At 33.9% G+C, this 10,740-nt stretch overlaps 1 protein-coding gene across 1 annotated transcript; it reads right to left on the bottom strand.

Moving 5' to 3' along the window:
• Window positions 1-505: 505 nt before the first annotated feature.
• LOC144425160 (uncharacterized) lies at window positions 506-7,856 on the bottom strand. Its single transcript, XM_078114565.1, has 12 exons — window positions 7,738-7,856; window positions 7,258-7,365; window positions 6,710-6,869; window positions 6,012-6,131; window positions 5,590-5,720; window positions 4,415-4,681; window positions 4,242-4,344; window positions 3,284-3,398; window positions 2,890-3,072; window positions 2,310-2,499; window positions 1,670-1,840; window positions 506-1,207 (listed from the first exon to the last, which is right to left on the bottom strand). The coding sequence occupies exons 2-12, from the start codon at window positions 7,325-7,327 to the stop codon at window positions 975-977; spliced, it is 1,743 nt and encodes a 580-aa protein (XP_077970691.1). The 5' UTR covers window positions 7,328-7,365; window positions 7,738-7,856; the 3' UTR covers window positions 506-974.
• Window positions 7,857-10,740: the final 2,884 nt, after the last annotated feature.

Below are 10,740 nucleotides of genomic sequence, written 5' to 3'. Positions count from 1 at the left end.
TTTGGATTCGCCAATTATTGTAAAGCAGTAAGCGTAAAACGTAACGAAATTGAAAATTGACAAATGAATGCATGGATTTAATGACAATGTTTTCTCAACTAAAAAATTCGAAAAGGATTATAATTATGAACATAATGAATACATACCAAAAATATTTTCAGCGTATGTAAGTTTTTGAAATTCATATTTTGTAGTAAATTAGAGCATTTGTTCTATTGAAAAACACAAATGAGAAAAAGGATTTTGCGTTAAACCTAATAGCATGGGTTGTTAAGAATGAATAGCTCCGTCATAGAGCTCAGAACACTCTTAAATATTTCAAGAAATGAAAAGAAAAACGGAACAAAAAGGTCAAGTGAAAGGGCAGTATACGAATTAACTAGACCAACGCGAGGTCTCTTTAAAAGTTTACTTACACAATCTGGTAGTTTAAAGTTCTCTAGCGTCAGCTGGTGGCGGGTTGTGAAATTAAAATAGACACATCACCACCAGGACGAAACGCAGCGCTTTTTCTACTCATAGCATATTTTGTGGTTAACTTTTGAAGAGCTTCTCTCACCATTGAAGACGGAAACACAAAAAACACAGGTTAGTTTTTAGGGTTACAACGATCAATATAAAATTGGTGGATTTTTTTAAGTGAAGCCTTTTGATTTTCATTATTGCAGTAAAATAGAAGAATTGTAGACCTAACAAAACTAAAAGAGTCGTTCTTAAGAATGTATGACAATACATGTTCACGACATAGCATAAAGAGCCCATTACAACCTAAGTGAGTAAGTGGATAGAGTTAGATAATTGCTTGGTCCGACTGTAATATGTAAATGTCGATCGACACCAACATGACTGATTACTCAACAGCTAAGATATTGTATGTTACAAGTTTACAGAGTGTTATACCAAATGCAATATGTTTTCTTTCATTTTGTGATATTTGAGTAGAGTAGAGTAAAGTATAGCTGTACAGTAGTTCATTAGGCGTTGTAAGTTTCGTAAGCCGACTCCACTTGTGCTTGCTTAGTTGTCGCAGAAAGAGCTTGTTCGTAACCGACAGCTTCTTGCATCACATTTGAAGATGATGGTTGTTCGTAAGCTGACTCCACTTGTGTTTGCTTAGTTGGCGCAGGAAGAGCTTGTTCGTAACCGGCAGTTTCTTGCAGTACGTTCGAATATGACGGTTGAGAAACTGGGTCGTTGGAAGAAGTTGCTGTTTAATTGAAAATAAAGTTTAATGAACACTTAGAGAAGATATATCAATTATATTCAAAATATTGAAGGAGAGATGGCGTACAGTGAACAATTTTTCAAAATGAATTGGAATAATTTTTTAGGATTTAAGAGCAAATTACAAAATGATGTAAAAATAATGTGAAATAAAACCTTCGTATAATTACTAAAACGTACAAAAATACTAAACCAATCTATCTAAAATTTCGTAATCTAAGATAGAAATGACTCCTGAGAAGGATTTTACTTTCTTTTTCTTAGACAAATTTCAAGTGACGCTTTTAGATATTCATTATTGGTAAATAATACGTTTTCCAATATTGCTTATCGTCATGTTTAAATATTTTTGCATTGATGATAAAAGGAAAGCTGTTGAACATCATATGTACTTGTTAAAAGTTTAGAATATTCTATTGGCTGATAAGGAATAATATCCCATTACCGTTTTCTTGTATAGTTTCGTAATTATGTTCTTTCGCTTCTGCAATTTTCTTCAACTTCTTTATCTTTTTCATCAGTTTGTATATAATTAAGCCAAAGACTACGCAGAAGATCAAAGGGATAAGAAAACCAATTACGAAACTGACGATGTTGAATTCGAACGATTTCATATCTAAAAAATTACATTACCTTTTCAAAAACTAAAAGCTTTGGGCCTGTAACAGGCACAACTCAATGCTTATTGAGGAAATGACAAAATCACCATTTCAAAAATAAAAATCTGAATGGCATTATTCCTAACTCAAAAGATCGCTTTTCTTTACAATAGGTATTTCAGTAAGTGTTTCTCAAATTTCGGTATTTTTGGAGGAAATGACTGGTGTCTTCTAAAGCCATAATTCACTGTCATAAAGTTTCGATTGGTATAAGACTCTTATTTATATGATTTGTATCGTGTTGTTTTGCTCTGTAAAAGCAAGGATTGAAACTTAATTTGCGAAATCCCTACAATTTATTTAAGATAATGTACCAACCACACTTGATGAGTTCCACATGTGTGACTGAAATATAATGAACTTCAAATTGAGTAAATGCAAAAATTCGAAATATTCGAACTTATAATATTTAAATTCAATTTATACCTGTTGGGTTTCCTACACAAGAACCTTTGACAGGCCAAACGCAATTAAATATTTTCATAGATGCCGAATAGTTACGATTTGGTTCTGGTTGAAATGAATACACGGACGATGACGTCACGTCTATGAGCTTCATGTCTATATTCGAGTTTGCATCTCGTGAAGAAACCGGATGTGAAGTTAGATTCAGTTCCTATAAATCATCAGACAAAAATTTGCTTCAAAAATATTCTTGCTGTTGCAATGTATTTCTAAAATTTTCACTAAAAATTCCGTTAAAATTGGTGATAGATGAGATGTTGAAAAAGTTAACCCAAAGAACCAAAAATGCTGGCTTTGTTGAATATAATTCGATTACAAAATATTTTTAAACAGCATCTGCCATTAGTATTAGTAGACAGTGGTAGTTGAATTTACGATCGTGAGTGACGGAGTGGCTATATATTAAGTCAAACTTCACGACCCAGTGTGCACTTTATAATACGCGTATAAATTCCAAATTTAATTTATATATCTTCATACAAAATTGTTGTAGAACATGTGTTTCGAATAACTTGTGTCAACAATGCAAGTATTGACTTACCACGGTATATAGGTTACTAGTTTCTGATTTGTTAGATAGGATCCAAGAGATGACGCAAGTTTGTGTATTCTTGTATTGTATAATAGATGGCGATTCTGCAGATAACGTTGCCCCACCTGTTCTTGCCTTTTGGGTGGTAGAATAATTGGTTGTGCAATTGTCTTTTGTTACACATGCAGTAATCTGCAAAAATGAATTGTCATGATTATCATAATAACATAATATACAAGTTGGAAAGAATACTCAGGTAGTATTAATGTCCTGAAAATAGATATCTTCTGCCACAAATAGAACAAACAAAGTGATTCAATGTACCTTGACTATTTCGTCATAAAAAACTATAATCACAAGAAAGAATTAGGTGTCAACAATATATTAAATCAATATTGCTTACTTTGATCGTATAGGTTGTGGTAGGCAACAAACTGGTTATTATGGTCGACTGTTTCTCAGATGTTGGTGAATCCACCCATCTTGTTGATCCCCCTGAGGACGGACTTACTTCTATTCTGTGAAACAGGAGTGAGTTTACAGTGACATTCAGTGGCGTAGCATCCAACCCCCCTCCCCCCCCCCCCAACCCCCGCGGTCGCGGGAGGGCCCACAGCGCAAAGGGGCCCATGCGGTTAGAATTTAGAAATTTAAGCCGCAAACCAAATGCTACAGTGCAAACCAAGTAATGCACATCTTATAACGTTGATGTTAGTTCTGCTCATATCGTTTTGTTACGTAACAATGCCAGGGAGTCGTCGATTTTCGGCGTCTTGTGGTTTGATCGCACCGGCAAAATTACGAAGGCTGTCAGAATGATGTCGAAAGCAAAACCTCTCAGTGGCGCACAGAAACGCAGAAAAAGGGCAGAAGAGAAAGAACGTATGAAAAAAAATAAAGTTACCACGATAAACAGCAAATTTTAGGTTTCCATTGCCTTTTTATAGCGACATGTTATGCTTTTTGACGAAATAAAAAAAGCGTTGTTTTAGCTTATGTCCGAGAGTTTTTAGGGTCAATTCCACGAAATATTTTTGCGGGGGGGCCCACGAGAGTCTTGCTACACCACTGGTGACATTGATACAAGAAACGTGTACACAAAATATAAAGCGTTGTTTGATTTATAGAAATTTTTATGTATCTGTTGGTCTTGTGCCTTAAAGTCGTAGCTACCCATGATGTTGTCGCAAGCTAAAGATTCCTGGTACAAACTTTTTGTCAACACTCATACCAATTGTAATATTCTTGACAATGCAAACCGAGTAACTTTGGGTTTTAGAATTTGAGTAAAGGTTTGTTTAGAACAAAGAGGTACAAAAAACTCATATAAATTGACATTTAAATATTTATGAAAAACTTACTTGTGTGGGAATCCAACAGCATTTGTATGCGGTTTCCATGAGATGATCAAGTTAGGGTGGCAGTTGTTATTCGATATTCGATAGATTGTGGGATTTCCAGCCACTGAAAAAGGATTTACGCAAGATCAAGTAACCGAGATTACGATTATATAGAAATGAATATCGATATTTACCTTCATATGATTCAGTTGTAGTTTTCCACAATTTACCAAGTCGGTAACGACAACTATAGGATCCCGAATCTGCAATATTTGCGTTTTGAAGATTCAATATTGCTGATCCAGTTTGTATCGATTGATAAACTCTACTTGTAGTTGCGGTTGATACTTTGTTAGATGCTTTATACCACTCAAATTGTGTTGCAGTGCTGCAGTTTGTTGATGTACACATTCTCTGGTTTTCGCTGATGCTTAGTATTCCAATGAAAGGGCCTTGAAGCTCTAAAGCAGATTTGTGAACTTCAATAACTCAAATTTGGGTACTCCTGAAGTATGCGGACCCAGATGTTGCATACCCTAAACCCTAACATGTTACACAACCTGAGTTCAGGTTGTGCGCCATCTTGGTGCGCATACTTCAGAAGGTCCCAAATTTGTTAGGAATTAGAAATAAAAATTATCTATTTAGATTGGTTCGTGTCAGGAGGAATAATGAACAATGAAGCTATATATAGGTATGCGAATTCTGAATCAAATTTTTATATCAAATAAAAAATAGATGAATTAGCAGTGTTAGTTCAATTTTGTACGCAACATGTTATGATGAAAATATGACTTAAGACAAATAATCGGAAGTTTTCTTTTAATGCTCTAATTAGCAGTACGTGGCACCGACACATAATATGAATACTCGTATCAATGCGATTTGCTTTTATCTGCTTCAAATAACCCATGTGAATATTTCAGATTCGACAATCTACTTTGATATATTAGGCAAGTTCATACATAGATTTTAATTCCTATTTATTTATACTGGTGATAAAATGCTGCTTTATATCTTTAGGTGCTATTTGCCATGACTCAAAAACTAGTCGGAAGACCGACCTGTCATTCAACGTTGTAGATTTTCCCACCCATCAATGCCTTTCCGGGATATTTCGAATGAATTTTATCTTTGTATAAGAAATATATTTTGTCTTATTTTCAACATTAAAAACTTATTATATTCTCATAAATTGCAGTTGAGGAAGGCAAGAAAAATTTATCACTCACTATAGCTTTGCCATAAGAAAGTGATTATTGAGACAAATTATTCTTTTCTGTTCCCTTCTCATGACCATTTTTATTAAAAGAAAAACATGAATATCACTGTTTAATTGTACGAGAACAAATAGAAAAATCAGTATTACCTTTCTGGCAAATGTAGTAGAAGTTTTCATCACAAGATATATCAACCCACTCATACTCTTCTCTTCCAACTACAAGACAATCTTCAACAGCAGTATTTTCTGAAGTCTCACCATTTGGTTGATTCCATTTCCTGATGAATATAAATGATAAGATTGGTAAATTCATAACATTATTTTCAAAACGGGCAAAGTATATACAGATATTGAATAAGAAAAGATTGAATGAATTTGAACTTGGAATAGTTTATCTAATTGTGTGTAACAGACAATAGCGATATTGAAGTCCTGCAGTGGGGCATATATTTTTTCTACTGTTGAGAATAATGGAAACTGCACGCATACGAGCATTAAAAAAATATTTTACGCTGCCAAATACAACGCCTTTATTTTTGAATTTTTTAAAATAAAATTGTAAAACAAACCAGTTTTGATAACCTGTTTCTTTTTTCATTATCACATTAGTACCATCCTGCCATTTCCAATCTCCTTCTCTAGCTATGTCGTTTCCACCGATATAGAAAGTGTTAACACTCCCTTTAATTCTGCAAATTGTTTGTTGAAACAAGATTGAATGCAACAAAAGAAATTCAATCAATCCTTTATTTACCCAACAAACTCTCAAATGTGAATAACAACCTTTTGCCAAATAGTGATATACCAAATTATCACATTTTTAAAAGCTAAAAAAATAAGTCATTGTTTCGTGCATAGCAGTTTAATTGACAAGACACACAATATTAACACTTGTTGTATTTGTACGCTTATTGCGCAGAAATAATACCATACTAATGTTACCGAACGCGTCAAGCGTGTCACAAATTCATGATCACCGCAAGAATAACAAGTTAAGGGGTGTATTTTTTAATAAATATAAATTCTCAAACCTGCAAAATTATTTTCATAATTTTTTTGCCATTGGCTCACGTGCGAGAAAATAAAATGATCGGAAATGCCCCCTATCATCTCACGACACAAAATGTATTCATAGGCTTTTATTAAGTCACAAGTAAAAGTATACACGAAATGGGCTGAGGGGGCAGATAGAATGAATATTTAAAGTCATTTTCTAGATAAATCACGTGCATAAATTGCGTGAATACGTTTAAGCAAGTTGACTCACTCAAAAGTTGAATTAATGACGTCAGTAATTCTTTGATTATCAACTTTTGCCAAATAACCTCCGATTTCTTCACAAAAAGATTTTGCCTCCCCATAGTTTTTCCTCGGATTATTGAAAAAGTTCAGTTCGTACTGATCTACGCATTTTGTTTTCCATGGAGCTATGTGAAATCAAATTGAACACCATTGATACGATGATATTTAGAATTCAGTCATTAAGTCATAGAAAAGGAATAATAATTGATTGGTCATGGAACGGTAAAAACGTAAAAAATGTCATTGATATTACCGCAGAATATCGAGATATTAATTAGAATAACCGAAGCAGTCAGATTTGTATAAGAAGATTAGTTTACTAAGCGCACAAAATATGTATGTCTCTAGAGTTTCACATTAAAATCATGCTATTTTATTTTTTTCACTGATCGTAGTAATAACAATAAATGAATCAGTATATATATTTGCACATAGTATTGCATACAAGACAAACACAAGGACAACATTTATTTTAATATGTAACATCGATATTGAGAAAAAAAATGATCTTACATTGTGCATGAGAGAATCCAAGTAGCTTGATTGTAAGAATACTAATTAATAATATTTTGAACGCGTGCATTTTTGCTTCAATTCAATATTTACGAGACGAAAACACTGCTGTGAAAGTAATGGTAAAACCTGTAATCTCCTTTAGTGAATCAATCACACTCTATTCTATCGTAACTTCAGAAATACGGAAATATGTTGGCTCAAAATGTTTTCAGTTTTATGTATCTTGTCTACAATAAGCTATCAGACACCGGGCTGTACACGAACATGTATTATTACGCACAGAAATAAGTCACCAGACGCCCCAATAAAAGAGTAGTGACATGGTGTCCAGTTATATACTAACTATACAATACCAATACACACAATCCAAGTGAAGCAATCAGCGTGAAGTAATCCAAAGATATAACATGGTTATGATAGCAATTCAAAAATTAAAATTGAAAAAAGACATATCTGTCATTTTTCATATCAACTCACTTGCATGAATCCTGTCGAGACCAGCGGCGACCATTTGTTCATTTCTAATATTCGTCGGTAATCGTGTTCAAGATGCAGCCCTACGTGTGCTAGCACATCAACGTAATATTAAACTTTTGACATTCACAAACGCTAGCATACGTTGATAATTTAAATCCAAAAATACCAATTTCCTCCTGACCGGGTCGACGGTCCTTAGTCATTTTATGGAAAGGCTCAGGTCGTAACGCGCCATTGATAAAATTCAATATACGTGGGAAGTATAACTAAGAACTGGTGGAAAAATGTTGCTCTATCTATTGCACAAGTAAGGCTCAGCTATTGCTCTTCAATTACGCGCCAGTAATGTAATAAAAAATCCATTAGGTTATTGATTATTTGAAACTTAAATAGACACAAATTTGCGAGATATATTTTTACCTCGCTGGTCTTTCTGCCATGGTGTATTTTTGAACACATGTGAAAATGAATTCATCATATCATTGTATGAAATATATATAAATAATTTTTCCGAGGTCTTCGGCGGCCGATATTTTAGCCAATTTTGGGTTGTTGCATTATAATTCATAAAAACGTTATTTTGACATTCGACCTCCCTGTAGATATGTTGGAGCATTGCTCTAATGGGATGATATATTAATATATACATATGTCAAAATATTGCAGAATCAAACATGATAACAGTCTTATTATTAACTCAAGCTTGGAAAAGCCTCATACTTTTATAGAGGAAGCATAGGAAACCATTAAAATATAAGGGCGATGAGCCATATTGGCCTGGAAATGAACTTGTCAGAGACAATGCAATATAGCAGCAATGATCTCATACATGAAATTGAAATTTACGAGGAACGTGATCACATTTTAAATCAAAAATTACCCATTGGTTGCAAAATCATTTTCGTTTTGGAAAATACAACGACAATATACATAATGTAAATACTAAGAATATATATATAATTTCTGCTGTAGTCAACAAAGCAAGTCAATCTTGATTTACAAATTTTGACTCAATCTTGTTTGAAATTTAACCATTTGTTTATGACATAATTTCATACTCATGCCTCAACGTAGCTTCTATATAACGCGCATGTTTTGAATACTGCCAAATTCCCCTAAAAGAGTTGTTACGTGTTGTTGACTGTAGAAGCAGATATCAGATCTTTCTAAATTCATCCCAGAGTCACTCGTTGATAACCGTATTAAGATTTATGTTCCTCAGTTGAAGTGTGTATAAAATTCATATTTAAAAAGAGATATTACATGGATTGGTGCTCCCGAAGTATGTGTACCAAGATAGCACACAACCTGAACATAGTATGTGTACCAGATTATGGTTCAGGTTTTGCGTCATCTTGGTACGAATACTTCCGGAGCGTCCATGAATTAATAGTTACCAATCTGGTTTCAATTTTAAAATCAATTGCAATATCAATTTCAGTTTCAATATTTCCATCACAATTTTTGAATACCGTTTTTTCCAAAGTTTCCCGAAATTATATTAGATGTGGACTTTGAAGTACCATGTTTTCTAAGTTTCTAATTAGGTAATTACTGAAACAAAATAGTGTGAAAAACCTATGTATATACTCTTTCAGTGAACTAATGACTATATAGGAAATTCCGAAATAACCTGGCATGTTGTACTTTGTAATGGATACTGACCCTCAACAACAAAAAACAAACAGAAATAAAATCTTTAAACATTTTTATTGACGCCCAATATAGTGAAGTAGTCGTCTACATATACAATACATTATTTGTTAATGAAAGCAATAAATTCTGAGAATATATCTTAATATGTTTACAGTTGTACGTACGTACAGTTGGTGCGATTCGAAATTTCAAGAAGAGATTCTCTTTTGTATCGAACTCACAACAAAGTTCCAACATTGTTGAAAGGTATGTATGTATGGCGGCACTGTAAGCTACCCTAATAAGCTATCAACAAATGCAAGCCCCGTAAAATCATTTTGTCGAGAAAACTGTTTGTTTGATTCAATTTTAACAATGTATCTATAGATTTATATAGATAACGAGAATAGTGACATAAATTTCGAATAAAGGTATTGTCCATAGCCGTATGTAGACTAGCGCATTTCTCAAACAATCTGTCACGAAATTTAGGTCACGAATATCCACGAGTCCAAAGAGTTCCCACGAGTTCCCAAGCTGTTATTTATTTCTGATATTGCTTTGAATCAATTGAAATTGGTATTGATTCGAATCGCTTCGATTCGAAATTCTGAACTTACATATCTCAAGTCAGCACCATATTAGGGTCGTCCGGGACAGGTTTAGAACGAATATATGGATTCATTGAATTCCAAATACGCCCAGATTTCATATTCATTCGTGTGTACACTCACTTCCGATTTTCAACTCGTGAAATAAAACGTTGACACAAATATTCAGCTTGAAATCCCGAGGTTTGTCACAACAGATTAAGATATTTCAATAAGCAGAAATCATCTTGAAATGCAATCACACAGAAGTACGCGCAACCATGCGTGCGACACCGGTGGCGGTATAACGAGAAACGAAATGTGGGTTTGGATATCTGCGATGAAATATAGGGGTATATAAGTAGAAAACTGGGTAATGTTAGGACATCATGGAAAAAAATCATGTTCAGAGGACCTTCGTCGAACCAGGGTTAAAAAACACTGAGCTAGAGGCTCGACCGAAGTAATGTAGAGAAGGCACACGAGTCCTCATTAAATAAATGTGTTTAAAAAGTCAAACATATGGCGCCCTTAGCAAAAAGTACGCTAATACATTGAACTATCGGGAGAAGGTTGCAAAAGTTGACCTTTACTCAGAGCGCAATTAAACTCTACTGAGGAAGCGTTACCTATTAAAAAATTTTTTTACTTCTCCTTGTAAAGTTTTATGAGCAACTACAGACTTTTCCTTCAACGATCTCTGCGCATTCAGTCACGTAGACGCAAGGAGCCTTTAAGAACTGGAATCGTTTTTTTATTGACGCTCAGATTAGAAATT

The sequence above is a fragment of the Styela clava genome, chromosome 1, assembly GCF_964204865.1.
Source record: "Styela clava chromosome 1, kaStyClav1.hap1.2, whole genome shotgun sequence".
NCBI classification, from domain to species: Eukaryota; Metazoa; Chordata; class Ascidiacea; order Stolidobranchia; family Styelidae; genus Styela; species Styela clava.
The sequence above is the reverse complement of the archived record's forward strand: the minus strand, read 5'-3'. Positions and strand labels throughout refer to the sequence as shown.

Bases quoted from the DNA above. Each gene is read 5' to 3' on its own strand.
- LOC144425160 (XM_078114565.1), bottom strand. From the start codon at position 7,327: ATGCACGCGTTCAAAATATTATTAATTAGTATTCTTACAATCAAGCTA. The intron at 6,132-6,709 runs GTGAGTCAACTT...AACAATTTGCAG, and splicing joins GTCATTAATTCAACTTTTGA to AATTAAAGGGAGTGTTAACA. The intron at 3,073-3,283 runs GTAAGCAATATT...TCATTTTTGCAG, and splicing joins CCACAACCTATACGATCAAA to ATTACTGCATGTGTAACAAA.